The sequence below is a fragment of the Abramis brama genome, assembly GCF_963993115.1.
Source record: "Abramis brama genome assembly, chromosome: 11".
Taxonomy (NCBI): Eukaryota; Metazoa; Chordata; class Actinopteri; order Cypriniformes; family Leuciscidae; genus Abramis; species Abramis brama.
In genome coordinates this window covers 18,476,396-18,494,818 of record NC_139973.1, presented here as the reverse complement: position 1 = coordinate 18,494,818, position 18,423 = coordinate 18,476,396, and the positions used below count along the sequence as shown (strand labels likewise).

General features: G+C 39.1%; 1 protein-coding gene across 1 annotated transcript in view; it reads left to right on the top strand.

Annotated features, from left to right (window-relative positions):
• Window positions 1-18,423, top strand: part of sned1 (sushi, nidogen and EGF-like domains 1) — a 31,078-nt gene that overhangs the window by 6,669 nt on the left and 5,986 nt on the right. The window contains exons 3-23 of the mRNA XM_084129421.1: window positions 38-178; window positions 309-471; window positions 575-700; window positions 1,024-1,137; window positions 1,597-1,710; window positions 2,285-2,398; window positions 2,773-2,823; window positions 3,876-3,983; window positions 5,297-5,389; window positions 6,154-6,285; window positions 6,619-6,738; window positions 6,931-7,047; window positions 8,426-8,569; window positions 10,378-10,554; window positions 11,703-11,816; window positions 11,921-12,034; window positions 13,588-13,701; window positions 14,026-14,142; window positions 15,160-15,447; window positions 15,936-16,119; window positions 17,086-17,198. Coding sequence (XP_083985547.1) covers window positions 38-178; window positions 309-471; window positions 575-700; window positions 1,024-1,137; window positions 1,597-1,710; window positions 2,285-2,398; window positions 2,773-2,823; window positions 3,876-3,983; window positions 5,297-5,389; window positions 6,154-6,285; window positions 6,619-6,738; window positions 6,931-7,047; window positions 8,426-8,569; window positions 10,378-10,554; window positions 11,703-11,816; window positions 11,921-12,034; window positions 13,588-13,701; window positions 14,026-14,142; window positions 15,160-15,447; window positions 15,936-16,119; window positions 17,086-17,198 — 2,758 coding nt within the window. The remainder of the gene's footprint in view (window positions 1-37; window positions 179-308; window positions 472-574; window positions 701-1,023; window positions 1,138-1,596; window positions 1,711-2,284; window positions 2,399-2,772; window positions 2,824-3,875; window positions 3,984-5,296; window positions 5,390-6,153; window positions 6,286-6,618; window positions 6,739-6,930; window positions 7,048-8,425; window positions 8,570-10,377; window positions 10,555-11,702; window positions 11,817-11,920; window positions 12,035-13,587; window positions 13,702-14,025; window positions 14,143-15,159; window positions 15,448-15,935; window positions 16,120-17,085; window positions 17,199-18,423) is intronic.

The window sequence follows — 18,423 nt, the reverse complement described above, 5'->3', positions numbered from 1 at the left end:
TTGTGGCAACTGACTTGCCCTCTGCTCTATTCTAAAGGTCAATACATTTCAAGTAGTTCTTATCACAGATGGTGAGCTCTCCTTCACCATCTTCCAGTACCACAATATTACCTGGACAACAGGGATGCATGCTACCAGTGGTGGTGACCTAGCAGGCTTGGGGGGCATAGCTGCACAGGTAAGGTCATTGCCTTTACTTTTCAGCTCTGTCGTGGATTTTTAATCTTGACAGAAATTACTGTAGTGAAATTAAATCATGAAAGAATCCACTCTGAGAGAACTCTCCCACACTTCCACTCTCTTCCTAGGCAGGTTTTAATGCTGGTGATGGGAGGCGCTATTTCAACATCCCAGGCTCTCGGACAGATGATATTGTAGAAGTTGAAACCACCACGAATGTGGGCTATCCTGGTCGTTGGGTCTTTCGTATTGATGATTCTCAGGTGCAAGTGGGTAGCTGCAATGACTCAGGTACACCACCAAACGAAAGAAAAAGAAAAATCCAGCAAATTAGAAAACATTATGGACAGTACAAGCAGGAAAATATTTTTCTCTTTTCTATTGTCCTCCTCAGCTTTGGTCTGTGATAACTTAAGGCCCTGTCAAAATGGTGGCCGTTGCATTGATGACTGCATCACAGGAAATCCCTCTTTCACTTGCTCGTGTTTATCTGGCTTCACTGGACGCAGGTGCCAGATAGGTAAACGAATGATGAAATCCTTCCATCTCCAACAACCCGTACTCATCCTATTTGTTCGTTCTTGCCAGGAAAGAGAAACTCAACTTGTAAAAGCAGAATTCCACCCTGCAAGCCAGGGGGACAACCTGAGAGAGAGAATTTCCCCTGGTCACATCTGTATGTAATATGCATACAGTAGAGTCAGTCCAACGTTTTGCTGTGGTCAATTCATTACCCTTTCCTCCACCCCCTGGACTTTAGGATTCCCTAATGTTTTCATTCTTGTGTGCACGTCTAATAAAAGTCACATGTCATATTTGTCGTTCTTTTCTGTGTTTTGATAGAGGTTGACGAGTGCTCCTCATACCCCTGTCAGAATGGAGGCACATGTATGGACAAAATCAACCACTTCATCTGCCTGTGTCCACTGGGATTCATAGGGACAACATGTGAGACGGGTAAATATCTGATTCTTCAATTATCTGACTCCAGTTTCAATAATGCATTGCACGCTATGTTCATCACAAGAAAACTTCATGGTATTGCTCCAATAATCAATAAGGAACTTGCATTTCTCCAATGTCCAATGCAGGCTCTTCTAAAAAAGTTGGCCAATGAGGTCTAAAATAGCGAGTGAAAAAGGATGCGAGTTTTGAACGTAGTAAGCTCTTCTTTTCGTGCTGTGGCCTCTCTCCTAACTGACTTCGTCCTCCCCTGCTCCCTTAGCACTCTGCTGGCTTGAACCTCCTTCTCGTTCCCACAGTCCAGCCTGCAGAGATGTATCAAACCTCTAATACCTTTCACAGCCAGAAGTGCATAGTTTCAGAGTGAGGGGAACGGTGTGGAGGATATATTAATCAGCTGAATAAATATTCAGTGTGTGTGTATGTGTGTGTGTCTGTGTTTATTGCCTGCAGACATAGATGAGTGCCAAGAGACCCCATGCCTCAATGGAGCACAGTGCATAGAGGGTGTCGGCAACTTCACCTGCGTATGCCAAGCAGGTTATACTGGGTTCCTATGTGAGTCAGGTGAGTACGGATCTTGGGAGTGTCACTGAAAGGCCACAGCTTTCCCCAGGGAACATTTCCTTTTTTCCGCATTAGGCACACACTTATTCATTTGACAGATGGTTTTATCTAGACTGACTGCATGAAGACTGCTATAGTGCAATACTTTTAAGGGCAGCTAGTAAATGGAATTATATTATCAGTTACTTTGTTTTCTATTCCTGTGTTTTCATATTGGGTCAGGTTTTATGTTCCAAATATCTCTAAGAAAACCTCGATCTGACTTTTTTAGGAAAAAGCACTGACATGATTCCCCCTGCTTAACAAATTGGGCTTCTCACAATGGAGGTTATTGATGACAAGCCCAGTTGGGAAGTACTTTGGAAACTAAACCGCTGACCTTTGCATATCTTGAACCCTTGTTTCTACATGAGACCAGATTATTGTTAATGCTAGACACCTGGTCAATGAAACCATATACCTGCATGAACTTTCATACATCCTCACATCTTAAGATACTGATACAGTCCAAACCAAGCTGTTCCAGTATCTGTATCTGCACTATGACAAATGAATCTTGTGTTTTTGAATCCAGACATCAATGAATGTGCATCCATGCCATGTTTGAATGGAGGTGCGTGTGAAGACCTGCTGAATAACTACACCTGCATCTGTACGGCAAACTTCACTGGAAGCCACTGTGAGACAGGTGTGCTTTTACTCTCTTGAGTTCACCCCACCATCTTACTTTATATATGCCAGCCGCAACACATTACCCAGTCTTTGTTTTTGTTTCCCTTTGCAATGGGAACATTTTTTAATCATAGAAGATGTTTACACAGCCAGCCACCTGCTTTCCCCTTTATATTTGGCCTGCTGTAACATTTTCCAACTGGGATCGACACAAAGAAATTGAAAAAGAGAAATTAATAAAGAAAAGGGAATGCTCTAGAATAACTATGGCTTCAGACCACGTGTCTGACTAATTGAACTGATTAATTTTTCTGATTTATTGTTCATGTACTATATCAGGCTGACCCCAGAATATAATATTTAAAAAAAACATGTTTTCCCTTAAAACAGAGTTAGTTGCCATGGAAAATTCCTCTACGACCGATGCTGCAAATCAGACAGGTAAGTAAATGTTCTTCAAGTTCCTGCTAAGGTTAATCTCTTAAGGCCCGTTCACACCAAGAATGCTAACTATAAAGTAGGGCTGGGGAAATTAACGCGTTAATCTTTGCGATTAATTTGAGATGTTTAATGCATTTTTAAAAAAATATGCAATTGACGCAACACTTTTTTTTTGCCTCGTTTTAATGACTTCCTGTTGCGGCTGCTATTGTGACCAAGTCACCCTGTCATGATGGAGAAGGACAAGGATGGAGATTTAGGAGGAATGTTTGCATTTAAAAAGTTGCCCGATAGCGCGTTTGACAAAACAAAGATGGTGTGTACAATTTGCAAAGCTGAATTCAAATACCATAGAAGCAATTTGTCTTTAATATTCCATTTAAAAGCAAAGCACCCAGGTGCTAGCAACATAACTAGCGAGGCTACAGGAAGGCCAACCCAATCCACGTTACTGCAGTATATATTTATAATGTTGCTGCACGCATTTTATTTGATGGGAACAACTGAGTCTGTTTACAGTTCACAAGATGTCATTAAAATATTATTTAAAATATACTTCCTTTGTGTTGTTTAATTTAATTAGGTGATTCTACGTTTAAATATTGATGATTACAAGCTTGGGGGAAAATGCGATTAATTTGTGATTAATCACAGCAAATTGTGCGATTACTTAGTTAAAAAATATATATATCGATTCCCAGCCCTACTATAAAGATAACGTTAAAGATATCGTTCTAAAAAAAATTCTAAATATAAAAGAATGGCTGAGTACACACCACAACTGTAACATTAACGTCACCAATAAATGGTATTGTTGGAATTTACTTTCAGAAAAATATTTTTTCCAGCTGATTAAAGATAAAAACATTTGACAGCCAATCAGAATCCATCTAATTTAAAGAGCTCAAAACTGCAGCATGCTTAAAATAAACAGAAAGATATTATGCATTTGTGTGGACGCCAATATAATTATCATTATAGTTACTCTTGGTGTGAATGGGCCTTTAATCTCTTTCGTTAAAGATCACACATATGTAATATTTCACTTTCAGTTCCCTGTGATGGAGAGAGTTGTGAAAAACGTCAAATCTGCGAGTACATTGGCTCTGGAAACTACAACTGCACCTGCATCCCCGGTTACTATGGTGACGATTGTGAAGGTACAGTACTTTCAGACTTTAATGCACGGTAGTTACTTTCCTCAAGCAATTGGGCAGGAATATGGCACAGAGGAAGAACAAGGCAGACATCACTATCCCACAGGAATTTGAAGCACTGCCTGAGGAAGACTATGCAGCCTTGATGGATGAGCATAATTATCCAAACCTACACAGCCTCACCCAGTTTACTGCTCAGACCTTGCAGCAAGTCGCTTGATGTTGTAAATAATTGCTTTATGGCACTTTTTACTACTTTACCAACAAGAGGAAGGGCTCTTGTCTAGACTTAAAAGGGCCTCTGTTTTATGAGACAGTCCTAATGTTTGGAATTCATTTCCTTGCAACAAAGCAGGTGAGATGTGTTTGGACGCTCTGACACCCAACCACAAAATTACAAAGACTTGGGTTATGAAGATGACATGAGGTACAACATCCTCATCTTCTGCTTTATCTCATTTAGTTGTACCTTGTCAGTCAGCGTCCCTGCTCCCAGGGTCACTGTGTCCACTGCACACTTTGTCCCTCAAGATTTAAAAGCACTTTGTGAGCTGCAGCAAATTCACCCAATTCCCATTGGAGCTGAAATAACTATTGATGCTTATATAGACTCTCCTAAATCTCCAGAATACCTTCCTGCCCGGCTCACTTGGAATGTGTAGTGGAAAAAGTTGTGCAGTCCACTCAGAAAGAGAAGGCAGAAGCTCACAGGGAGAACCCAGGAGTGTCTAATGGGGCACAGAGATCAAAGACACCGACCTTAAAGACAACAAATGAAAATGGCTCCAGCGAATTAACAACCTATTAATTGCCCCAAGGGTCATACATTTTGATCAGAACCATGTTACATATTATCAGAAAAATAACACCCTCACGTAAGGAAGCAATTTCACAGTGATACAGCAACTTACTTTGATCCACTGCTGCAATTACTGCGGGAAGAAGAAAATAAAAAGTCTTCCAGTATGGAAAAGCTGCACAGAATACTGACTTACAGTCGTTCAGCACACTATGAACTCTGAGGAAAATGTTGTGGGAAAAACTGCACCCAAGAAACTGTAAAAATCAAAAAACTGTACAACAAATCCCACTACAGAACACTATTCGTAACCCCACACACACACAATGTGACATTCCCACACATGCTTCCACTGAATTTACACTTTGTGCCAATTTGACTGATGTGAAGAGAGAGCAACATATTTTTGAATATTTAGAATGTTTACTTAACCAGAAAAGTGAAAACTATGCTGAGCTCCTTCCAAAAGTATTTTTATCTGCCTCTTTCTCTCTACTTCACATTTAAATCCCTACAGAGGAGTGTCCCTGTCAGAACGGAGGAGTTTGTGTTGATGTGAATGGCACCTGTGAATGTCCGACAGGCTTCACTGGACTCTACTGTCAGTTTGGTATGTATTAACTGCAAACAAATGCAGAATAGATTTCTCATAGACTCAAACTTTCAAAGACCATATTAAGGTATGGGAGGTCCATTTTTATGTATGCAGTGTGTTTGTTAGGACAATAATGCTAATTGTTGATCTACATTAAGAGGGAGTTTGTCTGGTTTCTGTGAAAGGCTATTCGAAAAGATTGTAGAAAAGATGAGTATAGTGAATTCAAATGTTTGTTTGTTTTCCATCACCAGGCCTAACACTTAGCATTAAAAATGTCAGTTGGACACAAGTAACTAACAAGTGACAAATCGTGAATCGTTACATCGCTGTTCCACCTGCATGATTCTTTTGTCCTGAGGAAAGCTAACCATTGAATGGTTTGTAATCATACCTTAATTCAGACCCTACTCCTGGAGACCCACTGTCCTGCAAAGTTTATTTCCATCATGCTTAAGCACACTTGCCTGTGTGATTCTTAAGAGCTTCATTAGCTGGGTCAGGTGTGTTTGATTTATGGTTGGAGTTAAATTCTGCAGAGCATTGGGTTAAAGACCTCTGCTGTACTAAATCGTTTATTTTTGGAAATTCATCACATTGAGAGCTGTTCTGCATGATGATGATGATGATTGATGATGATGGAAGGCATTAAAAGTCTGAGAATCATAAGAGTCTGAAAAGAGTCTGTCACTCATAAGCAACATGCTTTATTGATCAGTAGTTGTACTGCACACATATTTGTATAACAATTAACTTCTGTGGATTTTTTCACTCCTTAGAGGTAACACAAACACCCTGTAGTAACAACAGACCATGTCCGGATGGAGGCCCATGCTTGGAGTATGGCGGCACGTACCTCTGCACCTGCCAAACCGGTGTCGACTTCGATCACAAGGACTTCTACCCATATGGTAAGAGCCCTGGAGAGCCTTGAAGCCTTGTGCTTGGAGCATGGTCTCCATGACAAATGAGCAAAAACTGTGCCAGGTCGTCAGGATGGCAAAGGTCCCCAAAGCAGTGAAGGCGTTATGTTGAGTAAATGAAAAAAGAACGATTTATTTGTATGTTGACATAATGTGAAGGTAAAGTTTCAACTTGGCTATTAAAATACACAGAGGATCTATACTGTGGTGTGCATTTAAATGAAATCATTCCAACACACACAAATAAAAGTTACTAGTGAATGGTAAAAGCGATCACCTGCTGTGAGGGAACGTGGTGAAGCCGATGTGTGTGTTTTTCAGTACAGCCCCGATCGGCCTGCGATTCTTCACCGTGTCAGAATGGGGGGTATTGCTATGAGACAGATGGAGGCTACATCTGTGAGTGCAAGCATGGCTACAGAGGCCAGCATTGTGAAAGAGGTATGTTACATCTGCCATCCTTGTTAACATTTTGTCTTTTCCATGCTTACACATTAAAAGGTAGTCACATTCTCAGTAATTCGATCATTGTGCATGATATTATGTAATGCATCACATATTCATTTCACAGAAGTCATTTTGCCTACTCGCAGATACATAAGGCATTTAATTTCCTCTTTTTTTTTTCCTCAGTCAGATTAAGTTCCTGTGCCTCTGGTCCCTGTCGTAATGGAGGCTCTTGTAAAGAAGAAGCTGACAGCTACCGGTGTGTCTGTCCCTACCGTTTCACAGGGAAACACTGTGAAGTGGGTAAGTGTTTAGTTCAAGACAATTAGGGCACAGTGTTCAAGACAATTTTCTTGCAATAAGTGGCTTTCTGCTGTGGATGTAAATGCATTTTGATTATGTTTTTTAAAGAGTCTTATTTGTTTGCTAAGCATAAAGGCCCTTTCACACCAAACATGTTTCACATGAAAATTTTGAATAATAGATTCCTATAAAGCTAAGCTATTCATGCCAGATGAATATTTGCCTGCCACCAAAGCAGTTTAATTTTTTTTTCTTCGTCCAGCAATAAAACGTGCCAGCAAATACAATTTGAGATTTGGATCAAGTGTCCGACACCTACAGAAGCAATATTAGAGCATTTAGTAGTGCAAACAAACACACTCAAAGCAGCGTTGAAAGTTTGTACTCCACATGTGAGCAGCCTGAACATACATAAAACATTAGCATTTGATGAACCCTGTGAACTACATGGAAAGCAAGAGAGATTAGTGAGGTTTTCTTTTTGCAAAAAATGTTTCTCATACATTAACGCTCCAGCATATACACACACACCTGAGTCAGTTTGCAGCATTTTTTTTTGGCCACAGTTTTTATATTTAAATCTTATTCTTTTTGCATGAATGTATTTTTACTACATTAAAAACTAGATTTGTCAAAAAAGATTAAAAAAATATCTACATTTGTTTGTTACGGTACTACATACGGATCCTAAGATTTTATTTTTTTTAAAGCTGGGTTACATTACATTCATAGCAAAATGTACATTCATGTTGCACCCTCTATAGGGGCATGAATTTCCATTTACTTCTGTCTGGTTCATTCATCTGTGATTCTTTCGCATTTTGTTTGCCTTAAAAAGACCTAAGTATGTTACTGTAAATTACCAGCAAGCAGTGAGCACACATGGGATGTTACAGTTCTCATTCACTCTTCCTCTCCTCTTTTCTGGTCAAATGGAATAATAGTGTAATCTGCTTTTCTTCATGTTTTGAAAATGGCATTTCCGCACACAGAGCGCCATAAAACTGTACAAAGATAAAAGCCCTTCAAAGCCAAGATGCTTTTCATCTCTAGATTTTCATTATCCCAACTTTGTCCCACATTAGAGTTGTGCAACTGTTTGGCGTTGTGTAATGATCCAATTTGTTGGAGTTTGTTCAACACTTGGATTCCTCACATGTTGGAAAAACAACTTGCCCTGGCACATGCATGAAAAGCTGTTTCTCTTTCTTAGTGCTACTGTAATGATCAATGATTTCTCACACATGTTGGCCTCGTTTAGACGCACACATTGCCGTGCTTTCTTTCATAATAAAACTGTGCAAATGTCCAGTTTATGCACACACGTGTACACAGAACTGTATCAACTGTCCATGACGGTTTAAACCTTTATGTTTAGGAAAGCCGGATCCTTGTGCTTCCAGTCCCTGTCTGAACGGGGGGACATGTTTCCACTACATTGGTAAATACAAATGTGAGTGCTCCCCATCCTTCATAGGAAGACACTGCGAGATCAACAAAGGATCCAATCCAGCTTTGGAGGGTAATCCATCTCTGTTTTACCTACGAAGTACACTGAGCTGTTTGCCAACACGACAGGAATCAGGAGCTCACGCGGCTCTTTGCAGTAGTCACTATTCATTCATTTAGGTGTAAGTGATATGCATGTTAGGAGGAGAACAGCAGTAGTCCATCTTCATTCAGATGATGCCAGGACTAAGCAGCAGGTGCCAGTTCCTGCAGTAAAGCTGGGTTGTGTGACGCCTCCAGAGACGGAGCTAGATAAAGTACTCAGTGCATTTGATACTCTCTCTGAACAGGGGTTATAACTCTGCTCTGTTACTGTTGATTCTACAGGGTTTTTCACAAAGTGCAGTTAAATTTGTGTCCTGCTGTTCCGTGATAGGATGAAATACCATCCCCTTGTCACCTAAAACATTTCACAAAAAGGATGTTTTTACAGCTTCACTCTATTTATGGATCTGCTCGTGGCTGTAAATGTAGCCATGTGTTATTGGGTAAAGTGAGACAGGTTGGTTCTTTATGTTTTTGGGAAAAGCAATAATTTATTTTGTAGAAAGAAACAAATATCGGTTGCTGCCTCTGCTCACAGTGTTTTGTTTTATAGTGTTTCCAACGGTCTTTTTTTCCCCCTTTTGCAACGTAGGTCTTGTCGCAAAACCTGATTTCACCAAGGGCAACATTTCTGGATCAACATCTTTGTTGATCCTGGAACAACATTCCAATCAACCAATCAGATTTGAGGGACAAGTTTACAGTTTATGTCAAGTTTACAACCAGGGTTTGGTGCATCTACATCAGTGGTATTATTCACCTATCATTTTCCTCTGATTTAAGGAATAACTTATGGGGTATGGTTAGGTTTAGGGGTAGGGATATAGTTAGGATTACATTTTCGGACAGGAATGTTGTTCCAGGATCAACAAAATATGTTGACCCAGGAATGCGACAGCTACAGGTTCACACTGTACGATTTTAGCCACGATTTGTCCGTGTGGGACAAATTTTCCAAATCCTAAAAGATTCCTCTGATCCTAAGCTAAAATCTTAAGTCTTTGATCGCTAGTTTGACAGCATGCTCACCGACAGCCGATTAATAACTGTTGCGATCAAATTTGACGTCAGACGAAATTCTGGCAGGATCAGAAGATTTGACTCACAGTTCTGCAGTGTGACTTCTCCTACAACGACCGTCAAATTGTTTTCGTTTAATCGTTTTTCAAGACAAGCCATTACCAAAATTAACGTTAGAGATTTATTTGTAGCCACCATTTCAATCCCGCGTGTAATGCAGCTCGCTGTCACTGATTGATGATGTAAAACTCCGGACAAGCTTTCTTGTGTTCGTCCGTTTTTAACGCGTCTTTAATGTTGTACAGTCTGACATTAATGACTGAGATCTTACAGTGTGACACGGCTTACAGCGAGGATCATGTTTGTACAGTCTGACAACAAGCAACAATCGTAAAGGACTATTATAAATCGTACAGTGTGCAACGGATTCAGGACGTGTGCATTTGCTCTGTAATAATAATATTTTTATATGTTTATAACACCTTTCCAAAGCCCAAGGACGCTTTACAACAGTTAGAGTATCTAAAAGTGTTCTAATTAGCCTAAATAGCAGATAGCTTATACATTGTAAAATTTATTTATATTAGTATCTAATATTAATGAAACATTTATAAATATGATAATAAATAATTATCTTATTTGTCATCCTTTTTATAATCATTGTGATATAATTGTTTAACAAACCTGACTAATTGCAAACAGTCTATTAATAAAAGAATCACTCTCATGTACACTCTGTATACTCTGTGCACACAGAAGGTCTGGACTGTGGCCCCCCTGTGAAAATTAAGCATGCAGAGGTGCAGTATTCCTCCACTACCCCAGGCTCCATGGCCCTGTATGCATGCCACCCAGGCTACACTCCCCTTCCCAGGGCCACCCAGAGCATCTGCAGCAGCCAGGGGTCCTGGAGCCAGCCTCCAGTCTGTGAAGGTTAGTGGAGACTCGCTGTTTATTCAAAACCCTTGTTGTTCAAAGTTTACCCAAGTCCTTCCCACCCTGAAACCAACATTCCAAAATGGTTGGTTGGTTTGGAATGCTGGGAAGAAGAGCTGATGAGCCTACTAAATGTCAAACAAGTAGAAACACTCTAAAACAAATTGTAGTTTAAAAACCAACATAAAGTTTGTGTAGCATGTTAGGGTGCTAACAGAATGTAATCAGGCCTTGCTGTACAGTTCAGAGCTCTTAAACATGAAACAATTCTGCGGTCTTTCTGTGGTACATAAAGCATGATGCTGCTTTGGCAACAAGAGCTACTACATCATCTGTATCATATCAAATAAATTGGCCATGTACACAGTGAGACAAGCGGGAATCCAAATGCAAATGCTTTGTTCGGCTTTCTTGCTGCATTGAGGGTGGAAAAGAGCTTGTCACCTAACACCTGATTTATTTGTATTTACAGGAAGAATTTCTTAAATATCAGGTTCTTTTCATCTTGAAGAGTGTTAATGATGGACTTTCACGCAGTTTCTAGAACAATATCTGTGTGAATTCACCCTGATTCATACACCTAATCAAGAAGCGCTCTACAATATGCCTTTCTTGATCAATAACATGTAGTTTTATGCCTTGTACACAAAATGTGTGTCTGAATAGAAAAGATGCAAATAGTTTTTTTGTGGTGAGGTCAGTGAAAATATTTCGAGGATATATACAAATCTGAACTACAGAATTTTACCCAACTGGGCCACACAAAAAAAAAAAAGTTTGGTCACACTTTAGATTAGGGTCCAATTCTCGCTATTAACTAACTATTACCTTCGACTTTTGCTTCAGTAAACTCCTAATTACTGCTTGTTAATAGCTTGTAAAGTAGTTGGTAAGTTTAGGTATTGGGTAGAATTAAGGGATGTAGAATATGGTCACACAGAATAAGGCATTAATATGTGCTTTATAAGTACTAATAAACAGCCAATATCCTAATATGCATGATAATAAGCAACTAGTTAATAGTGAGAACTGGACTCTAAACTAAAGTGTTACCAAAAGTTTTCATGCTAACAGAGTTAAATGCTTCCCTGGTCTGTGCGCTAAGATTTGTATGTGAATGACTCACACCATCTCTTTTTCTTTAGAGATAAACGAGTGTTTGTCTCAGCCGTGTATGAATGGGGGAACTTGCCGCGATAGGGTAACCTCCTACCTGTGTGAATGTGAAGACGGTTTTACCGGCCAGCGCTGTCAAACAGGTAACACACCGCTGTTATTTACACTAACGTTTTGATATTACAGATTTTGACATCTGTGTGTGAAAACATGGTTTGAGTTTAGATATCTGTGAATGTTTTGACAGATATTGATGAATGCCTTTCTGAGCCATGCAAGCATGGAGGTACTTGTGAGGATCAGCCTGGCTCTTACTTCTGCCACTGCCAGCAGGGCTATGCTGGACAGGACTGTGAGATAGGTAACATCATCTGGAATGTATTAAAGGATTAGTTCACTTTAAAATGAAAATTACCCCATGATTTACTCGCCCTCAAGCCATCCTAGGTGTATATGACTTTCTTCTTTCAAACGAATAAAATCGGAGTTATATTAAAAAATATCCTGGCTCTTCCAAGTTTTATAACAAAGTAAAACTCTAGCTTCCGACCAAAAGGCCATACGCAGTCTATTTGCTCCTAATGCGCAACTTACGAAACTTATGACGCAGAAGTAGCGTAGTGCGTCATGGCGTAGCGTAAATATCAGCAGTACTCGCATAAGTTGCACTTTACACTTAAGTGGAATCCGTATGTAGTGTAGCTAAGGGGTTTCAATTGAGTGTAATGTAAATGTGCTTCTATCTAGAATGTCCCATTTCTGGTTATTCAATGTTGTTATAGAACTTAAATCTGAGGCTGTGCATGATGGACTTCCACCAGGTTCCTTGAGACCAAAATTTAGCTTTTTGGCCAAGTTAACACTGTGCATCATCAGAAACACCATCCCTAATGTGAATTTGTGTGAAACATGGTGGTGGTGGCATCGGCAGCATCATGCAAGTGTGTGTATCTGCAGGTTGGAGTAATGGGCGTAACGAAAGGTCTTTATCATTGGTCGCGAAAGCTGTATGTTAGGGTTAGGGTTAGGGTGTGGGGTAGGGTTAGGGGTTAGTTTCTGTTGTAGCAATTCACTTTTTGGCATGCCCATTACTCCGACCTTAGCTATACCTGTCTCGAATCATGGCGTGTGGAGATCCTTTTCTGCAGCATGATTTGTGAGGGCAGAAGATAAAATAAATGCAGAAAAATTGGGAAAATTCAAGAAGGAATGCGTAACACCAACCAGGTTGACTTGGAAAAAGGCTGTACACTCAGTCTCCACACAACCTGAATGGGGGAAAACTGCAGTGGCCAAATGTGCAAATCTGATTTTATTTACACAGACTCAAGACTATAATTGCTGCCAAAGCTGCATCTGCTAAATACCAGCTTATGCAAAACATTACTTTTGTGTGTAATAACTGTAATGACCAATTTGTAGAAATTTGTTTACACTTTGACATGAAAGAATACTTGTCGAAAAAAAAAGGAAGAAAAAAACGCAACGCCTAGTTAAATTCTCTGTGAAGTTGTAAAACATCAAAACTTCCAAGGGGGTGAATACTTTTTATAGACTTATTTTGCAAGGATTTATGAAGCATCTACAAGAAAGCAGACAGGGCCTTTGTGAACACAACACAATTATGCTTGTAGCTTGTAGCAATAATCTTATAAACTCAGCTACAATATGGTAGCTATAGAAAGAAAAAAGAGACCTGTTTTTGTTAAGCCTTGATTCCCAACTTATTTTCCAGCTTGCATCTGCAACTGTTTTTGTCATTCTGCATAATTTGCTTTCCCCTTGATTCTGACTTACAGTAAATCTGTTTTGAGACTCAAAACACTTCACACCTACTTTATCACCTACAAACAGCCCACCTCTCAGAATTAAGGATTTCCCATCTTATGATACAGATGTGTGTTTGTTCTGCAGAACAGGATGGATGTGAGCCAAATCCCTGCTTGAATGGAGGTGTATGCCGAGGCTACAGGAGGAACCACCTGTGCGTGTGTAAAGAGGGTTATGTTGGAGACCGCTGCCAGACATGTATGTTAACTATTTATTATTACTCCTGCTAAAGTGCACAATACAAATTTAAGACTGAAAATTGAGAAAATGAGAACTTTTAAGATTTTAATTGACTTTCAGTTGGTTCAGGCCAAAAAATCTGCCTTCTATTTTACAATGACCTAGATTAATCAAAATTGAATTGAATTGAATTGAATTCAAGAATAGAATTGAATTTTCTCTGTGAAATCTGTGTATCCTTCCACTTCCCGGAAGTCTATGGGTCATTATCTTAGTTCTGTACCTTTGTCAGATCGGGTGCTTTAAATGTAAGGTCTCGATCGATCCTCTGTTGCCGTCTAGTGGAGAACCCATGTGTACTGCAGCCGTGTGGGAACCGAGGTGTCTGTTGGAGTGATAGGAGGGGGAACTACAGCTGCGCCTGCATGGTGGGCCACACAGGGAGAGACTGTGAGAGAGGTCAGCTCCTGATCTTCCATTATTTCAAATCAACCCATATCCATTCATTTTATTTAAGTGAAGGCTATTTAGAAAGGAACTAGATATTAAGATAGAATGGAATTCAGTGTTTGTGTGTTTTTGCTGGCAATGTGATTTGTTAAAGTGATTTGTTATGTGCTGTATGTTTGGTTTTCAACCTTTTTTATTTTTATTTAAGGAAACTAAGAGTGTCCGTAGACTAAAATAAGTAACTATAATAATTCAAATTCAAATTCAAATAAGTTTCAGAATTACAAAATTTTCAAGAGCTGAATGTTCTCTAGGATCCCACTTTATTAACCAATGCATTTATATGACTTATCAAGGCGTTTTGTGATTAACTGGATAAGCAAGTAATTTTTACTCACAATTTCTACTTGATAAAATATTTTAAAGCTCTTTAGTGCTATAAAAATGTACATTCTTTATAAAAATACCATGCCGTTTTAAGATTTTATTATTAAAGGTGTGGTAGGCAATTTGTTTTATAAACACTTATTGTTATACTGGTTGAAACTCTCTTCACATCCTCAGACTCGGATTTATGCATTTCTATGTCAACATTATAAATGCTGAAATGAATTTGCAGCAGTGAGGTGGTATAACTAGAGCTCTGTAATTTGTTTACGTTCATTATTATTGTAATGTTATGTGTATTTAAGATACGAGGTAGTGGGAGGTGGTGGGATCATGCTTTCAAAGCTAGCTTGCTATTGCTAGCCTCTCTGCAATTGCCTACCTTACCTTTAATTTCCATGACTTTTCCATGACTAAAAATCACCTTTAAAACTATGCTACCTCATACCTGAAAGAAAAAAAAAATACAGTTTTCGATAGGGTGAATTGAAATAAGAAACGACTTGATTTAATTGTTGTTTTAGCTTGCTTTATCATCTTGAGGCCACATTGGAAGTTTGCTGAGGCCCTCTAGTGGGTCACTGGAATCACTGGCTTAGAGGGTATTTGAGTTATTTAAAATACTTTCACTGTTCTCAGACCTGTTGCCTCCATCTGGCCTGCATGTGTTGCGGGTAGAAGAAAATGAAGTTGAGTTACGCTGGGATCATTCAGATGCCACTCAGAATTTGATCAGCGGCTTTGCTGTTGCCTTTGCTCCTGTTGGTCGTGGACCAAGGAAGACAGACTTCCTGGAGAAGCAGCATTCTACCTATGTGCTGCAGGGTCTGAACCCCGGACAGCTTTACAACATCTCCACCTTCTCTGTCAAACGCAACACCAACAGCAATGACATAAGCCAGCCAGCTTTCGCTCTCATCCGCACTAGTGAGAGCTCCCACTTTTTCTTCTGTACCTATATGGTGATTATGTTACATCCTGTTTTCTTAGCACAATGTGACAGCAGGAATGCAATATCTGTGTTTGGTCTGACTTTATATTAAGTGTCTTTAAACTACTTTGTACTAACATTTAAATCAATCATTTGATACAATTCACCCTTAAACATACCACTAAACCCTTTACCCATATCCCACCTCAATAGCAGCAGAAGTGTTTTGCAATACAACATGAACACAATAAGTTGTACCTAACATTTTGTTTTTGTTTATGTACATAGTAGTTAAAGACACCTAATAAAGTCTGATTCTGTGTTTGCTTGTTATGGCACTTATTATGAATGTAATGTTGTTTGTGTCTCAAGAAAAAATATGTGAAGCACTATTAAATGTGATTAATTTTTACACACTAATAGTTCTTAACATATACAAGTAGAGTATTCACTCACAGGCTCTTCTTCTCCTGTTCTGTCTCAGGGCCACGTAAGGTGGAACAGCTGGAGATAGTGAATGTGTCGTCTTCTCAGGTATGGCTGCAGTGGCTGGTGCATGTTGGCCGCCATGCTGCGATCAGTCAGGTTCGAGTGTCCCTGGTGCCGGCAGATGGTAGTGGACCTCGCACAGCCGTGCTCAATAGCAGCGTCACAGAGTACACCTTCAGGTCAGTCATGGCAAAGAAAGAGAAAACACAGGTGCAGCTACAAATTACTTCTCATGCAAACTGCACTGCAAGACTGAAGCTTGTCACCCCCTCATGTTTTAAGTCTGTGAGTAGTCTGCATAGTTTGTGGAAAATGATCTTGCAATTGGTCCATCAAGTTTGTTGCAGCCTTCAAGTGCAGTCAGAAATGTCATATTTATGAGTTCTGAGCACATGAATGACCACTGTTTTGTTTTCCCTTACCCTACTTCCATATAATGTCATAATGTAATAATGAATCTCTGGACCAAGAAGTAAGAGCTTCCTAGGTGCACTTGAAGGCACCACGTGATTAATTGTGTAAAGTACTCACCAACACATAATAAAAGAAGAAACAGTGCAGGGTTACAATCTTCTGTCTTGTTGTTAGAACGTTTACCTGCAATACAAGTATGAGACACTAGATGGCCACAATTCCTCTCTTACATTAAACTGGATTTTTTTTAAATGAAACTTTATGCTGTTCCGGGTATCTGTTCTTAGGTGATATATCAAACTATACGAGTTCTTCGGAGCTGCTTCTTGTTATTTCAGCTTAAGAATTTTTACATATTGCTACTTTTTAATCATAATGAGGCGTTCACACTGCTGACATGTTTACCTGTTGTAGCCTTTCCACGTTGTGTTCAAAATGGACACTTAAACAGTTCAAACGTGTAGAGGGTGTAGGACTAATTCATCGTGGTTTGGTCAATTTTCACTATTTCGGCCCTCTAAAACAATTTCACTAAAACAATATCTTTTTTTTTTTTTTTTTTTTTTTTTTTTTTTGGCTGTCTTGGTTTCCTGTTGGTTTCCTTGGATGTTTCCTGTTGCCAAAATTTCAGTGCATCACTAAATTGGATTTAATGTTCTGAGATCACATAAATGTTTAAAATATGAAATTGAAAACACATATTTGACTGATTAGTTGTGTGTAACCCACAGCACATTGCTCCCAGGTCAGATGTACACAGTAGACGTAGTCACTCAGAGTGGTTTGCGCCCTGAAGACCTGCCATCAACTAGCAAATCTGCTGGGCCACTGCACTTCTGGACCAGTGAGTATCTCTCCAGTGCTGGGGAAAGTTAAAAGTAATACGTTACAATATTGCGTTACTCCTTAAAAAGTAACTAATTACATTACTTTGTTTATTTTTGTGTAAAGTAATTCGTTGTGTTACTTCATTTTCTTTTAAAAACACATTTAGAATATTATATTATGACCACTTAGAATATTCCTGACCGTTAAAGCTATGTATGCCATGCCAAAGATCTCTTCACATTACGGGTTAAATTACCTACTGTACCAATCTTTTTCTGAATTTTGAAAGTAACGTGTTTTGTTATATTTGAAGACTTCAGATGCAAAAGCCTCTAAGTGCCATCTGAAATTTTCTTCTAGAATGATCATTTTTATCAAGCTTGTATGTTTATGTTCAGTTATTTCACTTTAATGGCAATGAAAATTACCTATTAATTGTCATTAAAGTGAAATTACTGAACTTAAATATACAAGCTTGATAAAAATGCTCATTTTAGAAGAAAATTTCAAATGGCACTAGAGGCTTTTGCATCTGAAGTCTTCATTTGTACTTTTTGTCTTTTCCCGCACATGCATGTGAATGTCTATGTGACTATGTTATGGAGAATTTTAAATTAGTAGTTTACATTTTTTTTACAGCAAATTAAAGGTGCAATAGGTGATCTGAGAAATGCTAACTTTAGCCTGCTAGCGTTGAAAGCATACGATCCCACCCTCCCTGCAAATCGCTGTCTAAAGACACGCCTCCTCCAAAACACATGAATGCGCACAGAGACAACTAGGGACAACGTTATTGGATTACATGATATGTCATTCACCGGTGAGACATTTTTACAGTACAGTGAGGGGAGAAACAGAAACACTTGCTTGCATACATAAATACGTGGTTGTGAAATGACTCCAGTTCAGAAGTTGACCTGTTGACATAAAGGAAAGTATGCACTATGTTTCAGCTTTATTCATTTGTGATTTCAGGACATTGAAATCACTGAATTATCTCCACAGGGCAAAGTCAGTGGTACATAGAACTGTAGGCTACTATCAAACCTGAATTTTAGATACTTGACACTTGTTGTTGGTTCAGAAGGAAAGTTAGGTTGTTTGCCTGCCATTCTCGCTCTGTCTGCACAGCGTACGTGAACGCATGTCATGAAATGATTGAACAAACAAATTTATAAAAATACATTTAGGCTTGAATGCTATCAGGAAGTGAGGAGACTTTCAACCAGCATAACAAAAAA